The following is a 20,160-nucleotide window of genomic DNA, read 5'->3' as shown; positions in this document are numbered from 1 at the left end:
CAACGTGGAATAGAGTAGCTCAGGACAGATATGAATGGAAAAGGTTGGAGGAGGCCTTTGCCGACTGGCAAACTGACCTGCAAAAGACGAGGAAATACCAAATTAGTTATAATTTAGGTTTATGAGTTTTAGTTCATTTAAGTTTGGATTGTCAACTAAAATTGTAATAGAGGATAAGCAGTTCAGAATAAAAGGCTTTATTATTATTATTATTATTATTATAAGCTGGACCAAATCTTTAAGGTATCTATTTTCAAATAAAACAAATTAACACTTGGCACTCTTTGCCAAATATCCGTCGGAGACCATCCCCTAACCGCCCTAATATTGGGAAGCCCCGCCCAACCGACAGGGTCTATGGAGCAAGCACGCACGCCGCCCCCGCAAAAGGAACCTTACACTCCTGAAAATACAGTATTCAGTGCATAGATTGCGCTATACACCCTTAGATTGAATTTTCACAAAATGGCCACCCCTTGTGGTATAAAATTATTTGTCTTACCCGGTAAACTGTCAGTCTCCTTTATAACCGATAAGTGGCGCTACAATAACAACATCTCTATTCCAAATACTAAAATGTCCGGAGCCAGAAGTCAGGTCGCCGATTCGTCCACGTCGCCACCTTTGAGGTAAAATATATATTTTTTTCCGTTGCAAGTATAATTTTTTTTAAATACGTGAAAAATAAATATTTTTTTATTATGACAGATATTTAAAATATATTTTACAAATATTTTAGTGAAAGCCGTCGTTTGGATTATTCTGGCTTGAAGTTCGCGTATGCCGACGGGTCTGACGAAGAAGGAGCATCTCTAACACCGGAGCTGCCCTCGTGCGTGTATGCAGCAGCAAGAACTAGATTACAGTTACCCCTTGCTGCTTACGTACATCAACACTCCAGGCAATTACACACAGGTAAATAAACATACTACTAAATAAACTACTACTACTGAAAGTGAAAACATACAATATACAATATGTATCTTTTTCTTATTTTTTGTTCTTTTTCAATAAGTTGGGTATGCGAAAGCTTTATATTAGTAATGTAATAATTGACTTTAGCGAAAGTAGCATTAGCAATTAACTCTTGGTGTCGGATGCGTACAAAAATAACATCTTTTCGTTTACATCTATAGTTGTATATTGCATGGGCTTTTTAATTCAATATAGATAGATATATATTTTTTAATATATAGTTTTTAAAATTATTGCTGATTATGCTCAATCTAGTATTATCAATTGTAAATAATTTGTAGGTAAACATGCTTTAGAGAAATTAGTAATTTTGCGAGTGCGGTTTTCAGAATATGACATTTGAATTCTTTAAAATTAAAATGCTTTAAAAAGATAATTATTGCTGAAGTGTATTTCCATAAGGGCAATTACAAAAAGTATATATCTATTTGATTTTATTTGTAACTATTATAATTGCGCAAAATGAAATACATAAATAAATTCACTTGTATTTTTTAAAAATGACTGTATTCGCTGAAATTTGTTAAGTAATTTAAAGGAGTGTTTTCTCACTACCAGATGCTCTGCTGGAGTCGTCCGTAGAGCCGGAGTACCAGTGCGGAGGGTCCCCGTACCGCGTGCAGCGCGCCGCTGCTAATGTACGCGAACGACGACGGATGCTGAGGTCCGGACCCAATGGGTACCACTTTCATTTGCCTCCGTGTGTAGAGAAATTAAATAATTATCTTTATATGTATTTCATATTAAATTACATAGGTTTTCAAAGAGATTTTTTTTAATTAATTACTAGCTACACCAGCAATTAAATACCTGGGCCAGTTATCAATATTTAAACATCTTAAACGTGTATTTTTATCAATCATAAAATATTATCTTAATAATATTATTAATATTATTAATGTAGTTAATACTTAATAGTGATGATGTTTAATATTGTTATTTATACGAAATTCGTTCGACTTTAATAAAGACAGTTATTAATCCATAGTGTTCGATATTGGAGGCCATATCACGTCATTGTGTCCCCGTTTTTGACTGAAAAACAAATAAAAAATGTTACAAAACAAGCTTGACAAAAGCTGCGTTAATATTTCAACGATAAAAGTTTTAAAAAATCATTTTACAATTTTGTTTTTCACAGGTGACATTTTTTACTTGTTCCAATTTTGATAAAAAGGCCGTGAGTGAGTGAAGGCTTACAAAGTTAATATATTGTTCCAATAATAAGCAATATGAAAGGTGACGTTGGTATCTGTTAAATTTAAAAAAATCTTATTTTATTAAATACTGAAGCTACTAGTTGTTTTTAAATTTTTTAGCTTTTTTTAAAAACTAAACTTTTAAAAATTTTGTTTAATAAAATAGGTAATGTATGTTAGACATGATATTATTTAAATTGATGATTGTTTGCAAAGTAATAGATACCTACTCTGTTTTTTCGATATATTAGAAGAAATTCTAACAAATTAAAAGACAATTTGTTTAAATTATTAATTTAAGTAGGTAAATAATTAAATTAAAGATTTTTATTAATGGCCTTTTAATGACATGATATAAATCCAGTTAAAGTAGCAACGTTTACTTTTTCTTTACTTTCAGACAAATCTTGACAGCAGAGCGAGGAAATGAAAATATTTAATATTTTCATTTTCTCCAGTGGTATGCGCATCCACAACCTACCGCGTTTACAGTCCCACTTGTGCCCTTGCGCCACTACTGGCCTCATTTTAATCTGTGCCTTGCCTTATTTTTTTAATATCCAAATATTTTTGTAGTAAATTCCGTATAATAGTAAAGTACATATAGTGTTTGCATATTTACTATAACGTGTGTATGACGTTCTAACTTTAGCAGTATAAACTCGGCGTTCGACGAGTTGCGTGTGCACGTACCGACGTTTCCCTACGAGAAACGTCTGAGTAAAATCGACACGCTCCGGCTCGCTATAGCATACATTGCACTTCTTAGAGAGGTAAGAGGTATAACTTAGTTATCATTGTTTTTATAGCTTTATCCTGTATCCCACACATAGCAAGATAGGCAAACACTGAGAACGTAGGGGTAAGGACACTCCGTTCCCATTAAGACACTTCCATTCCTAATATTCCGCCGAATTCTGAAGGAATTGCCTGTTGAATTACCAGAGCCAGAAAATTAAATAGGTACATTAAAGAGGCTATGATTGTTTTGTTGCCATTAACATATTATTTACATATTTTATTAATACATCAATAATATTTACGACTACAAAATTGAAAATTCATTTTTTTTTCTTAAGGTACTTGACGCTGACTACGACCCGTTAACGTATGTTGAAAAATGTCTCCGTGGCGAAATAAAAGCCGACCGAGCTCACTGGAACACCAGCGGTAAGTGTTAATATTATATATTGCAGTATCTAATATCAAAACGGCGGAAATAAATAAATGCAATCAATTCTAAATATAAATATAATCAAAATCTAAATATCACGCAATTTTATTATTTAAGCGTACTATTTCAGGCAGGTAAATAATTAATTATAAACATCAAATGTCATATTTGATATTATAATTAATTATAGTCTGTCTGAAAATTGTATGGTGAAATTCCGTGAAGTTTGGACAGATCGTTTAATTAATGCCGCGAGATTATCGTGCTTGTTTTTGCAATAAATGTTGTATGTGTAATAAATAATAATAATATGTTATACATAATAATTGTTGGCATTATTAGGATTTATTAGGATATCCCTGACCAAAACCTCTGATTGAAATAATAAAGTACTTCCGGTTGACCTTACATTATGAAATTTCACAACTAGAATCTACAGATAGATCAAGAAAAATCTGAAAATTATATATTTGTGGTTAAATTTTTTAAAAAAACCTTAAATGGAGCCATAATTTGGTATTAAATCTGCTAGTTTAAGTGACCTGAATTTCAAAAAAAGCTCGAGATCTCCAATTTTTGTACGGAACCTTCGGTGGGATCTGAATATAGTTCAATAGTAGGCATTTTTTATCATATAATAGTTAAAAATTATTGGTTAAAGTACAGTAAGTAAAGTAAGTATAAATCATGGAAATAACATCAAAACAAAAGCCGTTTTTGAATATGCTATTTATTTTATCAAGAACTTCCAAGGGCTGTAGCGAAAAAACGAATTCCTAAATGTTACTTTATACAATAGTCAAAAATAATTAAAGCTGCAAATTTTTAAACTGATGTCCCGTTTTGAAACGGACAAAGAATGGTCACGATATCGTAGGGGCGAATTCAAAAACATTGAATTCGTCCCTACATTGTTCACTGACTGGCTATTCTTCATATTATAATAAATGTTTGTGCAGGATCAATATGAATTAAATATCTGGTGCATAAATCTTGTTTTAATCTAAGAAGTCTGTCAAAGGTAAAGTTAGGTTTCCTTCCCCTTTTTACTAAAATAAAATCAAATCTACACAGCTGCCTGTAACTAACTTCAGGTCGGCCACGATTTGTTGACCGTACTATAATAGTACAAGTTTTACATAACAATAAAACTTGTATTATTGTGGAGAGACGATGCACAGCATCTGTGAGAGGGCGCTGTATACTTCCCTTTGATTATCCAATGATTTTCACTTCCGGTTGCTGTCTTCGACCAATCAGCGATCGCCGGAAGTCACGTGGTCTCAGGTGGTAGGGCGCCGGAACGTATAATAGGCGACACTACGCTTCTTACCTCATAGCAGATTCTCACCAGGAGCCTTAAAATGATGCTGTGCATCGTCTCTCCACAATAATACAAGTTTTATTGTTATGTAAAACTTGTACTATTATTTGGGATGTGACGATGCACAGCATCTGTGAGAGACGTGTTTATAACTCCTGGTGACCACGCACGACGCTATGTGATCTAAATCAGAATGATTGTATAAACTGATTCTGATACATTCAGATAAATTGATCTGTAAAACCACAAAAAACATGAGTAACATTGTTTTATTTATAAGCAAATTGTTAATTGCTTAATTTTTTAATTCAATTAATAATCGCTCTGCCGGAAGCTGAGCCAAAATAATCTAACTTCAATTATTAGATTTACTTATAATTTGCATACAAACAAATTTTAAAAGATGATCCGCAACTCGCTGATAAGCATGAGTAGGAAAGGAAGCTCGCATAACCGTCTAAATAATAAAGCTAGACGTGCTCACTTCTTTTGATAATAATTTAATAACCTGTTTATATAAGTATTCATTATTATTCATGAAGCCCTTGCGTAGCCTCACCTCTAAGTTACACAACAAAATTGTTACCTTTTGTAGCCTGTTTCCGGTGGTCTAGCTAGTTTCTTAATGTAGAACCTAGAAAAACATTTTTCTTAGGATGACACCACCGTCTCTAGAGCGTAATTTTCGACAGGTCACCTGTTTCACCAAAATATTTCTAAACGAAATATAAAGTTAGAAGTACGAGCAGGATCGAAATGACAATGAAAATGTCGTCCGGTCTATTGGAAACCATCTCCGGCTCAGACAGCGGGTCGTAGATAGAACCGGCAACCAACTCCATACTTCCTTTTTTAACAACTATAATAAATTTATAGTAAGTAGACGCGTTCTAGAGTGGACACCACGCCTTGGCAAGCGTAATTAAAAACCGTCTTCCCGCTAGATGGGGTGACGATGTCCGCAAGGTGGCGGCAACGGCCGGATGCAGAGAGCCGAAGATAGAGCCCAGCGGCGCGCCATTGGAGAGGCCCACGTCCAGCAGTGGACGAGGACAGGCTGATGATGATGATGATGAAGTAGTTACCCAAGTTAATTTTTACCCTGTAATTGATGCCATTAGTACAACATATTTATAACACTAGAGTATTTAATAGAATGCTCTATAAAATATTATGTACTTAGCCCAATAATATATTCTTATACTGGTCAAACCTTTGAACGCATTTGTAAAATTTCATTATCACATACTTTGAGTATTACAACTTCACCAAAGCATCAATGAATGCTTACCCGATCCGCAACCAGACCGACAATTCATGATATGAATGTCCTATCTGCTACTTAGGTACAGTACTTGATATATGATGCGTTAGAAAATGTGAGTTTATGAGCTCATTAGTTTTTCAACAAAATTCAGGCCGACTAATGATTATTAATTAATTAATTAATTAATTAATTATTAAGTAATTGATACTACTGTACATTTACATATAAAGTTATCAATTTTATAATATTTCAATTATCGCTTCTTAGCTGTATTTTAGAACTACAATAGTTCACTCTCTGAAATTCGCTTTTAGGAGCAATTTTACAGTATCAAAATATACGATTTAAATACAGATGCACTCAATTTAAACGTCCGACTTCCCCGGACTTAATGATGTCGTAGACATCCAACATGCTCTCCGCCATATTGGAGTTGTGACTACGTGTATACCTCGCTAGCCAGGTTCAGTTTATGCAAAACTCATGGCAATATGCGGCGGAATATCTACGTTACGCACGTGGATATCGCCAAGGTATATATGTAACTACCTTTACACAGCCCTCATGTCCCATGAAGACGATTATTTTCATTAGCTTTCCTCAGCTTTGGAACCAAAGTTACAAAAAACGAATGAAACTTCTTGATAGTCTTTTTGCAATATTATTGATTATCATACTTTATGGTATCCAACAACTTGGTAATAATAAAAGGTTGTCGTCTGTAATTCTCGCATTTCATATTTTGTCATATCTAACAACTTCAGTAATAAGTCGCTCAACTGGCGACATTAATTTGGTCTTGATTTGCCTTCTGAATTATTTAGCTACCTTCTTTTCCTTCTTCTCCTGCTTCTTACTCTTGCTAGATGCAAATTTTACTTCTTTTTCCAAATACTAACATCAGTCGCCGTCGCGTTTTCTAGCTGGATTCTTTTCTTCTAGATGGATTATAGATTTCTTCCACTACATCAGCTTCAATTCTGATGGCTACTCGAATGCACCACAGGGATGTACGGTATCTATTATATAGTACGTCAGCTATAAAATACTTTTGCCGCGGCACTCGCGGGGATGTGCACTCACTTGCACGAGGGTAATGCTAAATTAGCCCAAAGAAACTTTCGGCGACTTTTTATAATACTTGAACCCGCTATTTTAGTCAGTTTTTTAATTTAGTTTTGACACATTGCTTCTTTTTATCCATTACTCAACCATCCATATCCTATTGGTTTGTTTTATCAGTTGTAGAACGTGAGTCGAACTATTTTCTATCCTTGCTTTCTCGAACCGCTTGAAAATTCTTATTGGATAAAGCCAGAGACGATATGGAGAATGCTCATTATTAAGTCGAAAAGAGTTTTCAGAGCCCCCAAACCATCTACACCCGTTTCCGATATACCCATAGGCAGCCTCCGTATTTCTTAACACCATGTATACAGGAAGATACGGTTACATTTAAATAAAATTATTAACAATCATGCAACACCCTTGTACTAAGTTCTGGGCTTGTGTTACCCGTCGGCGGGTTCTCACTCCATACTTCCGATATCCGGTATGCACTGATACTTGACAATTGCTAATGTATAATTAAACGTGCTAGAGTTTCATACTCAACGCATGCTTCTCAATTTTTGATGCATGTACGGTTGACGAAGGTCTAACTGCTTCAAATAATCTTGGAAAAGGATTATTGGTGGCATGGAGGTAAATGGCTAGATGCATTCCCGCGATTAAACCGGGAAGGGCCTACGGAGCCCAAACCATCAGCCACTGCCTCCGATAGGCTCAGAGGCAGCCTCCTTATAACTGCCCCCCTCCCGTACAATTGAGAGCATTAAAATAGTACCGAGCTTTTTTTAAATTCTAATGTACGGATAAATGCACTTTAAATAGTTGGACATACCTTATGTCAAGTAATAGCCCGAGACCCTCTTAGGGCAACTAAGATAAGGTGACGTGCTAGAACTTTTGCCGAAGAGGCCATACAGAAGATCCCGTGATTGCTAAATACTATGGAGCCCATTGCTAAATGTTATGACGTTCACAGCGATGGCAGTAACCATGAATAAGCAGCAAATCCACAATTCTTTTATCCTCACTCCTCCAGGATTGAGAAAATGAACCTCCGATATTCTGTGTTTGAAACACTTTTCCTGCCAGGAGGCTTTGAAATTGTCTTCGAATCCTTGTGTCTAATTCTTCCGAGTATTCGCCTGCAATTGTCAAAAGAAGCCAAAAGAAAGTCCCACGCAGATTTATCCATTGTTATTCGTTAACTCGCTTAGGATACGCTCCCAGCGATTATAACATTTCAACAACGTTAGTAATTATCCTATTACAAATAAATAAAAAAGATTTATCTAAAAATAGACAGACTTATATATGTCGCAGAATAAGGTGGTTGGGACCGGAGCTTGTTCCGATCCCATTTCTGATTGTCATCGATCGGTGTCACGTCAGAGTGACAGGCAACGCCATCTGGTTTTGACAACTGGCAACTATTAAATAATCCGCTTCCCTGATATATATGAGGAGAACAGAATTTTTTATATATTTGATAACTCGCTCAGGATACGCTCCTAACGAATTTATCGTATTTAAACGAAGGTAGTATATTAATGGATAATACAACTAAGTAAACTCGGTGAAAACCGATTTATTTAGTAAACTCCGTTTACATCGCATGACATTATGCCGAGAGCGTTAAACAAGCGATGAGTCCTCTTGCTTTTTGCAATGCCCGTTAGTTGAATAAAATTGGGCCATAACTGCTGAAAATCTGAGATATATACCTAACCTTATTGTAGGTTATAACACAGCCGTGTTCGGTAAGCTCAGAATCCACTACAGTATTGGTATATATAATACCAAGCAATAGAACAGTATTACATGCATGTAGAAACTTGTTACACAAGAGATTCAAATGACTCACCCGTTGTCCATTTTGTTACCTTTGAATTTCACAAAAGCAAATTCTCTTGATGAGGATGAACATCTTTGCTGGAGGCCTTTCCAGGAGTAGGCCCGATATAGAAATCCGGTTCACGATGTGAAGAAATTCCACCTCCAACACTACACTTACCACAGCACTTTCACTTTTAAACGATGTTACTCTAATGGGAAATAACGACGCTATGAGGTAAGAAGCGTAGTGTCGCCTATTATACGTTCCGGCGCCCTACCACCTGAGACCACGTGACTTCCGGCGATCGCTGATTGGTCGAAGACAGCAACCGGAAGTGAAAATCATTGGATAATCAAAGGGAAGTATACAGCGCCCTCTCACAGATGCTGTGCATCGTCACATCCCAAATAATAGTATCTTTTTTCACAGATTTGACTGCTAGACTGTCATGGATAAATTGGGAGAATCTCGGCGTGAACCCTCAAAGAAGAAGCGTGCTTACCTCAATTGCCCTCAGTTCTGACAATCTTCAATATCCTCATAACTAGAAGATTTGTTAGTATTAGCATATTAGTTAATATTCTATACAGCTATGTATAATATACTTAGATATTATGACAAATGTATGTTTGTAAATTGACAGTCAAGTAGCTTTCGCATTATTTTTAAAATGATAATACAGGCAAAATAACCTGCAATACTAGGATAGTAAAGTTTTAATTATAAAACACTGTACATTCATGTAATTATTTAGGGATCTAGATTTCTAGTCAAGCTAGACTAAAGAGCATAGTCAATAGTGTAGTAAACAAAGTAAGCAATATGCCTTTATAACAATTTGAATTATTAACACTGCCTTTAGGGTTACTGTAATTCTAAAATTTATATATTTAGGTGCTTTACGTACTAGATATTACTACTATTTACTATTTAAAATTTAATTCGAAATAGCAGAAGGTAGCTGCACCATGCAATTTAAAAGTAAGAATTAAGATAAACATGAAAGACATAATAATGGGGCCTTCCTAGCGCAATGGCACATACGAGTGAGTTGATACTAGGATTGTAGGTTTGATACCCATTTGGGGGAACGAACTATTTCGTTTCACTTACACACACACACATACACCCACACATGCACACACGACACACACACACACTTATCCAAGCATAACACATAAATGCATGTTCAACTTAACTTATATATGTACAAAGTAATTAATTAGTTTTATTTGTAAAATGTTTGTTGAGTTTAATGTTAAAGCAGATATATTAGATATTGTATTGGAAGAGCGGGGTCTCCTAATACAGGCATTACTTGCTTAAAAGAAGATCTCTGTAACATTTATTTCTATGTAAAATCTATGGAACCAATAAAGTATTTTATTTATGTTTTTTTTTCATTTCTTTGCTCTGGTAACAAAGCAAAGCGCTGCGTTCAATTCCGCCACTCAACACATACATAACTCAACATTAATATTAATTTTAGAATTATGTATTTAAATATATTATATGACTCGTATAAAATGTAATCGTAGTATTAGCTCGCTTCAATTATATTACGACAATACTTTCACTATAAACTATATGATTAATTCTGCTTAACTGGTTAAAAAGAATATATATGAAGTGTGGTTCTAAGGTTACCTTATATCTAAATCGGTCTTCCATCATTTATATTACAACTTAGATTTAAATTAAATATAATCAATTAACATAAGTGGCGTATATGTGTTGACTAATTCTTAATGAATTATTCTCTGTAATGTAGTAGAATTGTAGTGATTATTATAGAATGTTAAATGATAAGTACAAAATTATTATGTAAAAAAATTTTTATAATATTTAAACTTTTTTGTAGTACTTAAACAATATTTTACTGTTAGTAATCATAAACCATCGGGATATGTATTGGCGTAGAAAAAGGGGAGCCGGGAGGGCCTAACAAAAACATTTCTCCGAAACAAAACGAAAAAACATTTACACAAACATATCTAAGCAAAGCTAAAGTCCAGGCCCCCCCAGAAAGTATCTCTAGATACGCCCATGGGATATGTGAGACTAGAAAAATAATAGGTACGGAAAACTAGCGTTAAGTTTCCCAAATATGAAAATTAACTATGTAAAAAAATATAGGAATATTGGTTATATTTTTAATATCAATAACAATATGTATAAGTTGTTTACATAGATATTCATATTACTCATATAATATCATCTCATTCATAAGGATATCATAATAAATATTTACCTGTAAAAATATTACATGTTATTACTTGAAATAGAAACGGCACAATAAATAGATTTAATTAGTATCGATAACTTATATATTACACCACTAAATACCTATACTAAAAATAATATATTTAGTTGCATAGATGCCACGGACCGATACATTTTGATGACTTTTAATTATTTACTAAATCTGAATAAAAAATTATACTGTAATATATTAAAAAATATATATTATAATCCTTCCAAGTAATCATTTCATAACTTCTGTATTCTAAGATTTAGTTTAGAAGGGTCCAGTATTATGTTAAAGCCTCACGGCCCCTATTTCGGCGTCGCAGCAGGTCTTCAGTACTCCAACCCAGGGTAGGTACTAAAATCAGATTATTTTCGATAAAAATTAGTAATTTTATTTTAAGAATATTATTGATAACTTTATAGATATTAGTTGCAATAATTGGTTATTACATATTTTATAAGCATTACCGTCGTGAGGTCAGTCTTGGCGCAGCAGCCCAAGCGTAAACCTCGACAGGTAAAGAGTTCGATTCCGACTAGAATATATTTCCATTCTCCACGCCAATGTCCAAATAAATTAAAAGAAAAAATAAAAGATAAAGAAAAAATTAAATAAAAATAAAAGTGCGGCGTTCTTTATGTTTATTTCTTGCTCTTATGCTACGGATAATGTGGAGACACAAAATCAAACATACAAATTGAAAAAAATATAAAGAGAAAAAGCAATATATTTTTTAATTATTTATTTGTGACTAGTTTTTGCTTACAATTACAAAAAATGTGAATAATATATTTACAATAACATTATTAATCAAATATTAAATAATACATTACAGTTTACTTAATAGATAGCTCGTGCTGAGCCTTGAAATCAATATCTTTAATTCTTTATATATTGTATATAAAAATGTATATTCTGTATATATAAATACTTAAGAACTGAGAATACATTGTTAATATTATTGTAAGACGTCACAATGGCAAGTCACAAATCACTCAGTAGTAAAGAAATAAAAATCATACCTAATTATATGCTAAATTTGAAGTCATACTTAATACATCGAGAAACTTATTCCTAACCAACGAGATTAAGGCCCGAATTTATAAATTTTTGACAAGTCTGAGATCGATCTTATGTATTCTTTCTCAAGATCGATCTCAGTCTTGAGAGTGGTTTATAAATACGAGCCTAAGTCTAGACGTGATATAAAAATGCATACGAGTACAACTTAAGTCATGTTTTCCAATTGTTATTTAAATAATTACGTCATATTGTAACATGACATATTGTATCTATATACAGCCATAAATGTCAATAAATTATTATCACACAACTTTGTAAGTGTTTCTATTTTTATTAAGTAATATTCAAAGTATATAATTATTTATCTTCTAGTATCTATAAGTACATTCACTGTTGTGTATTGTTAAATTTCTATAAAAATGTTGCTATTTAAAACATATTCCTCAGATATTATAAATAACATGAATGACTGACCGGTGACTAGTTTTTAAAAACAACTTGATTTATTAATAATGCCGGTTTTATAAACTATGGAATGCAAACATATATCATTTAGTAGTATATAGTGCGAATAAGAGAAAGATGCAGTCTCATCAATGTATCAACTTACATAGTCAAGTTCTTATGACAATCTATAACATAAATCTTGCTAGAAGTTAATAATATTAATATAATATACAATATACAATCAAAACAAAAAAAATAATAAAAAAATATATATAACAAAAATGAAAAACCAGTGTTTTCTCATATCCCACACTACAGGCTTTCAACAAATAGTATATCGAGGCTGTCCTGGCGCAACAGCACAGCGTCTGTCTGTAAATGAGACGTTTGCGAGTTTGATTCTCACTCAAAGGAAATTATAATTAATTTAATGGCGTGGCTTTGGTAACATAAACTGAATGACATATCACACAATATCTACTAAATACTAAATACCCTCAGCATATCGTGTTATACAGTGAACAGATGAAAAAATGTAATACTGAATATTCCTCCGTTTTGGCTGAATAATAGGATACAAAGTAAAAATTATTAGATATTTTTTTAATGTATAATATATATATTATAAATATAATAATCTTGCCACTTCATTTTGATTATTACTATAATAAATATATGCAAAGAAAAAAAGCTACATTCCAAATATAAAAAAAATGATTATGTACCATGATCAATACAATAAATTTAAGTGAATATAATAATTTTAAGTGAATTTAAAAAAAATTTCCTTCATTCATCAATTATCTGATTGCAATAAAATATATTGTTGTTAAGTATTTCACATTTTTTTAATTTACGTACGCATAATATCCGAATATTGCAAATCTTGACTCATTTGAACCTACTAAATAACATAACAAGTAATTCAAGGCCAATCTTCAATACTATTGTGAATGGTATGCCATGTCAAACCATTGCCAATGGGAGGGTGGCTCGATGGCAACATAACATGGCTAAAAAATGTTCTACCCTGAGTTAAACCTAAAAACAATTTCCAATTTTTTCTCCTACCAAAATCATAGGGATTCTTAAATCGATGACTGTGAGTTTTTCTTAATAATTTGTTTATGTGAGCTTCTATACTAGTTTCCCCCTTACCAATATTCTTAGCGTGCATGACAGTCAATGTGCCCAATGCGAAAAAAACCGATACACATGTAATAGCCATGAAAACGACTGCTTTTCTTTTCCATGGATGCGCTGTAATTCGTTGTACTTCAGTAATTACAGGTACTGGTAAGTCGTGGTGTCTTGGAAAATTATCTGAATCATATTCTGCGATCACTTGAACTGGCACTAGCACACCACTCTGGTTCAAACGCACTGGATGCCCGATCAGTTCTGGGTCATGGTCCTGTGTTATACCACCTGAATGTATGATAAAATATAAGTTTAAAGATAAAATGTTTAAAACACCAAAAAAAAAAACTATGTATTCAAAACATCATAAATTAAATCAAACAAATATCATGATTGTTTGCCCCCCCTCTTCCACTGCAGTAGAAAGCAAGAAGCATTAGAAACAGACATTAAATGTTTATTATCCATACCTATATTATAAATTCGAAAGTAACTCTGTCTGTCTGTCTGTCTGTATGTCTGTCTGTCTTTTCCGCAATCAGGGCCAAACCGCTAATTTAATTGTGATAAAATACTCATATAGAGATACTTGAGGGTCCCGGGATGAACATAGGATACTTTTTTTTCTCATATTTGTAATATTTTCGTTATATACCAATATATTAAAATAATTAATTTGACAAGGAATTTATTCCGCCATGTTAATAACAATCGTCGCTACGCGTTGCTAAGCAACAGCTTGCAAAGTTTGCTGATTTAAGAAAACGTCACCCACAGTGAGTTTGCTTAATGCATACATGGTGCGCGCCGATATAGATTTATACAAATCTCTTTATACAAATCATTAACAAAAATTAGATGATTTCTATAATTTGATATTCATCCTTATGAAAATAAATATAATAGTCACTTTTAGCATTTCATCTAGATGGAAATTATAGTTTACTGTATAACATTCTAATAAATAATTAAGATGTGACTGATTCCAAATGACCTAGCCTTCGGGCGGCATAATATGAGTATGACCGACGCGAACGGGCGGATGACTTTGATGATTTTGTAAATTTTTATAGATTTTCGAATTACTATTATTTTTTATGTAATTATTTGCTGCTTATAATTAATTTATCTCAGTTCGGTTATCTATACCGATGTTATACACTTAAAATATCGTAATTTTAATCATTTGAGATTTTATTTAATATTGTTCGCAAAAATTAATAATTTTTTAATATAGAAAAATGTTTAGTACGCGCGCACAGCAAACTTTAGGTTTTTTTTTCTAATATTAAGAATTTCCTTTAGTTTGGAGAAATCATAAGAATTTCCTAAACTTTTACTTCTTTGGTTTGTTCATTTCGGTTACTCAGATATTTTTTCTAATAATAAATCTCCACTTTTTTATTTTTTAACTTATTTTAATGATTTAGGCTTATATTTTCGCGGGCGTAGCCGCGTCCGGGCCCACTAGTTATGTAATAAAAATCATAACATCATAAACAATTAAACTTAATTTGATAAATAAATTTACCATAATATACCTGTATCATCCACCCACAAAACTTGATAGCCTAGATCCAAGCCTGCTATTATAATGAAAGTGACACCAGCTACCATATAAGCCATATAAAGGAAAAAGTATCGAGCATTGTAATATCCCACACAGTTGTTAAGCCAAGGGCAATGATGATCCATCGCAAGTATACATTTATCACATATAGAGCAATGGTGTGTTCGAGGGGGCTTCGGTGATATGCATTTCTTGCATATGCTTGCAGCTTCTATTATTGTTGAAGCCTGTTGAATAGAATTTTTTTTTTGTAGGTTAGACAAGGAACCTAGTATTAAAACATCCCATTTCTCAAACTACCAAATCTTTAAGCATACTTTGTTAAGAAACTTAATGCCATGCTTTGTTTTCTTGCTAGAGTGAGAAAATAATTAATTTCCACTTATGGAACATATATCCATGAGATGGATCTACAGTCAGACACTGTGCATCTAAATAGTTCTAAATTTTAATAGCAATGTCACACGCACATAACAATAATGTCTAATGTTAAAAACTATATTATACTGTAACTGTGTACAATACTAAATAAGTAAATCCCAAAATCTGTCATCAATCTAGTTATTTGCAAAATTTTTTAATAGAAAATATATTTTTTTTACAATGCAATAATTATTTTACATACTTGAGGTGGAAATCCAGGTGATGTGGTAACGCCTTTGTAATAATGAAAGACAATATTCAGCAAAAGCCAGTTCCCATAAATGACCAGAGCAATTGTTATATATTGGTTTTTTTGCCACCAATATGGTAAACCAACCCAATAAGCTATTGCGACTACAGCCATAGTCAAGACAGTCACACAGAACACAAAAACCTAGAAATTATAGTATTTATTATTATTTATAAATTTATTTTATTTTCTTACATATCTCTCAATATCTTCAGACATACCTTTCCTAAACATCCAGCAAAATTATCAACGAACCAAAAAATTGGTTCTAAAAGACAATCAATTAGATAATTTTGGCTCATGTGAGTGTTGTATGTTAGAATTTGGAATGTTAAAATGGCTTGAGATGTTTTCCAAACAAAATAGCTTCTAAAATAAAAATAAATGCATTTATATTAGTATAAGTATAAATAACTAAGGTTTAGTATTAATCTCGGGAAATATTAATTTAATTCACTTATATGCGATCTAGAACTTGATGAGTTCATACAACTTAGCTAGCATTTTTGGATATTGGAGAGAAGTAATAAATAATACATTAATTGTGAATGCAAATAAAGTTTATAATTAATCACACTAAATATATTTCTTTAAAATGGCATACTTTAATCTTCCATATAACCCTCTCCATTGAAATCGCCACTGAAGAACTACCATTATGATCAATGTTCACTCTCATCTATAGTATTTACAACTAAGTACTATTTTATATTATCATTGAGCTTAAAATTAAGATGCTTGGAAGTTATTTAAATTATTTATTGAATATCAATTTAATAAAACATAAATTATATATGTTTTTGTTTATTAAATAGTAAAATAGATATAATATATTACGACTAAAATGTCACATACACACATTACCACAGAATACATATATTTAAAGGCACAGAATACATATACCCAAATTTCATACATGACACTTCTACAAAATAAGTCGGTTGCAACTAGTTGAAGAAATTGTAAAATCGACACGAAAAATCGATAATCAAAGTGTCCGTTCAATGTAATTAAATTTACCATGTATGTAAATTGTAATGTACTTAAATATCCACTACATATTTTAAATATTACAATGATAACAATGTAGGCTTTTGAAAGGGAGAATTTTACGTGTAAGCGTGATAAGAAATCGAGTGAGTTTAATCGATATCAAATTGTCAAAAGAATCTTAGCTTGCAGCTTGCATAGATAGCACATGTATGTCACCGAGTACAAAATATTACTACAGGATGGTACTTTAAATATTGAACGGTATCAAATTTTATTTTTTGAGATTTTATTGCTTTTGATAACGTACAAAAAACTAAATTTACCATAAATCTAATCATAATTAAAATTAAAGTCTATTAAAAAAATTGATTTGTTACTTTATAATCATGTATTTATACTTATTACATTTACAACAGTAAAAAAATATATTAGAGAAATATTTGAGTAATTTTAAAGATATACTTAATACAGATTGTCATATTTTTATATCGCAAACATAAAAGATTTTACTTTGCTGTAATCTAATGTTTAATTCATTTCTAGTATCATGTGTATGTTGCTTTAAGTCATTGAACTAAACATTAATTGACGTTATTGTAACTTCTAAATTTTAGATTGAAATGAATTGAATGATTGAATGAAATTTCATATTAGAGAGCAGTAAGTAAATGCTAGAATATGTGTGCACTGTTCAGTACACATGGTTGATAGGGTCTAGTGTTGCCAAACTATCGATAGGTCCCCCATCGACAGGCAAATCATTTCTTTTAAATAATTAAGTACTAAATATTACTTAATAAGTACTAAAGTTATATTGTAACAAAATTAATGATGACTGTATGATAAGTTAACTGTTTTACTGTTTTATAAGAATAATTTAGTTCTAGTACGTACCTGTTAAAACTATGAAATATTGTTAAAATAATAACAATTAAATATAATTGGAAATAAACAATTCACCAAATATACATACCTAGTTTTACTTTAAATCACAAATTAATGTAATAGGCAAATAGCAATAACAGTAACCGGAATGACAGATAAGTAATGTGACGAATCTTACAAAACTAGAGGGTAGTAAAATAAATTTTAGAAAGTTTTGACAGTGAAGTAAGTCCTTTGTAGGTAGGAGGAATATTTTAAAATTATTTACTGGTTAGAGATATATAAGCAACATTTTGTTTCTAAAATGTCTAAAAACGAGGATGTAATATTATTAGTCTCTTCCGACGAAGAAGCTACGCCGTCTCCACAAAAAGTGAGTAAATTTCATTAACGTAATTTTAATTGCTTTAATATCATATACTTTTGGAATATTTCTTATATAGACTTTCAATTATTTCAGAGACAACTAATGAACACTATGGTTGTTGTACCGGGTCCATCGTCTTCTCGTTATCCTATTTGGTATCGGAGACCAGTAGATCAAGGATATAATATGCAACCATCGTATGAAGACACAAATGTATTAATGGATAATAATACAGATTTTTCAAAGGACCATAATTACAATAAGGAACCAGATCCTAAAAAACATGTAGAAATTAAAAAAGAAGATAGTCCGGTTCAACCTCACAATGAGACAAGTAAAAAATTAGCTATTACAATTGAAGAGAGTTTTTTAAAAAATGTATTTGTGTATAAAATATATAGTACACGAACTAAATTTACAAAGAAAGATGAATAAAGTTATTATTGCCAAAAAAAAATCTGGACAAAGACAAATAACTTTTATTCAACTTTACGGCTGTATCCTACATGTAACAAGGTAGGTAGAGTATCATTCGTGAATCATTGACTCAAAGTAGCTTTTTCCTTTTTTATGAAAGCCATGATCTTGTTTTTGTTCTTGTGCATAACCTTACTTAACCAACAGCGAAGTGCTTTATATTAAAAATATAAATAAATAGATATGACTTCAAGGTACAATAATTTGGATATAAAAATTTAAAGTTTTTATTAACAAAATGTGTAAAAAAAAACCAAATCAGCTTCACGTTGTATCCCGTACACAGCAGGTATAACATAGTTATAAGAAACTCTGTTCCCCACTTTCCGCTACATTTTTCGAGCATTGCGTGTTGAGTGGCGGAACTCAATGCCAGGTGTTTGCCTTGGTGCCAGAGCAAACAAATGAAAATATTAAGAAATAATAATTTATTCCCCCGAGTGAGGATCGAACCCACAACCGTCGCATTACAGTCATATCACGTACTGGGCCACGACGGCCTAGTACCAAATATGAAAACTTTACAATATTTCTGTTTTTCAGATCGAGATGTACAAAAAGATTGGATGATCGCGTCATCAAGCGGTCTCAAGAGAGCACATCACGCTGATCCTGCTGAAAATAGCGCAGATTTCCGGAAGAAGTAATAAAGTGTTTTAATATGCTTGTATTAGCTTTAGGTGTATGTATTATGTACTGGCTTGCTTTGGCTCTGCGGTCATTATATAATTAATGTTTAAGAGTCTTTCCATATTAAAATCAACAAACGGCGTGGTACAGAGCGCAATGTTCATGTTGTATTCTAAATGTAGTGGGGTCTTAACACTAGGTAATGGGTACTACCTGCTGTTAAAATACTATATTCCCCACGAGCGAATATAAGAATTGCATGTTACTTTAAAAAAATATTTTATATTTGGTATAATTATTTAAATTAAAATTTCTAGGTTTGTTGACAAACAGACAGAAAATAGTTCGTTGGATAAGGAAATGAAAAATAACTCGCAGGACGTAGAAGATACTCAAAGTATAAATGAAACGGATGAAACAGATAGCTCCGATGATGATGAAATTTTAGACAACAGCACCAGCACTGAAAATTCAAGCTACTCGGAAAATGAATCTTCTGTTTGTTCTGATTGTCATGACCAATACTCAATTATATATGGCACAGAAGAAACGAATAAAGAAATAGTCGAAACTATTCTTCTGACATCATCTGATGACGAAATCTCATTCCATTGAGTTACACTACAACTGCTTCACTACTATTATTATTATATTAACTAGTATGTTATACTATAACTTAAGTAAAAGACACTGATTGTCTTTTTTATTGTTGTACTATCGATAGTATCGATACTTTTCTGACTATGAGATACGATACTAACGATAATATCGATAGTATTGTACCCTTTTGAACTATCGATACTTTCGATACTATCTATTTAATTGATCACATGGGCTTTTTTAGATTTAAACTATCGATA

At 32.2% G+C, this 20,160-nt stretch overlaps 3 protein-coding genes across 3 annotated transcripts; 2 read left to right on the top strand and 1 right to left on the bottom strand.

The window, feature by feature from the left end:
• The first annotated feature begins 368 nt into the window (after window positions 1-368).
• On the top strand, window positions 369-12,800 carry Fer2 (basic helix-loop-helix domain-containing Fer2). The gene is made up of 6 exons (XM_085205628.1): window positions 369-629; window positions 740-915; window positions 1,534-1,639; window positions 2,827-2,947; window positions 3,254-3,344; window positions 9,274-12,800. The coding sequence occupies exons 1-6, from the start codon at window positions 466-468 to the stop codon at window positions 9,390-9,392; spliced, it is 777 nt and encodes a 258-aa protein (XP_085061754.1). The 5' UTR covers window positions 369-465; the 3' UTR covers window positions 9,393-12,800.
• On the bottom strand, window positions 11,823-16,811 carry LOC146526950 (palmitoyltransferase ZDHHC16B). The gene is made up of 5 exons (XM_085205627.1): window positions 16,553-16,811; window positions 16,170-16,317; window positions 15,901-16,092; window positions 15,247-15,502; window positions 11,823-13,993 (listed from the first exon to the last, which is right to left on the bottom strand). Exons 1-5 carry the CDS (start codon window positions 16,603-16,605, stop codon window positions 13,491-13,493), a joined length of 1,152 nt encoding a protein of 383 aa, XP_085061753.1. The 5' UTR covers window positions 16,606-16,811; the 3' UTR covers window positions 11,823-13,490.
• Window positions 16,812-18,023: 1,212 nt separating this feature from the next.
• On the top strand, window positions 18,024-20,053 carry LOC146526949 (uncharacterized). Its single transcript, XM_085205870.1, has 4 exons — window positions 18,024-18,199; window positions 18,287-18,527; window positions 19,214-19,313; window positions 19,618-20,053. Exons 1-4 carry the CDS (start codon window positions 18,131-18,133, stop codon window positions 19,913-19,915), a joined length of 708 nt encoding a protein of 235 aa, XP_085061996.1. The 5' UTR covers window positions 18,024-18,130; the 3' UTR covers window positions 19,916-20,053.
• The last annotated feature ends 107 nt before the right edge of the window (window positions 20,054-20,160 follow it).

This window comes from Heliconius melpomene, chromosome 21 (assembly GCF_056956725.1).
Source record: "Heliconius melpomene rosina isolate 202511_hmr_F chromosome 21, ASM5695672v1, whole genome shotgun sequence".
In the NCBI taxonomy this organism is placed as follows: Eukaryota; Metazoa; Arthropoda; class Insecta; order Lepidoptera; family Nymphalidae; genus Heliconius; species Heliconius melpomene.
This window is presented reverse-complemented; position numbering and strand designations above follow the sequence as displayed.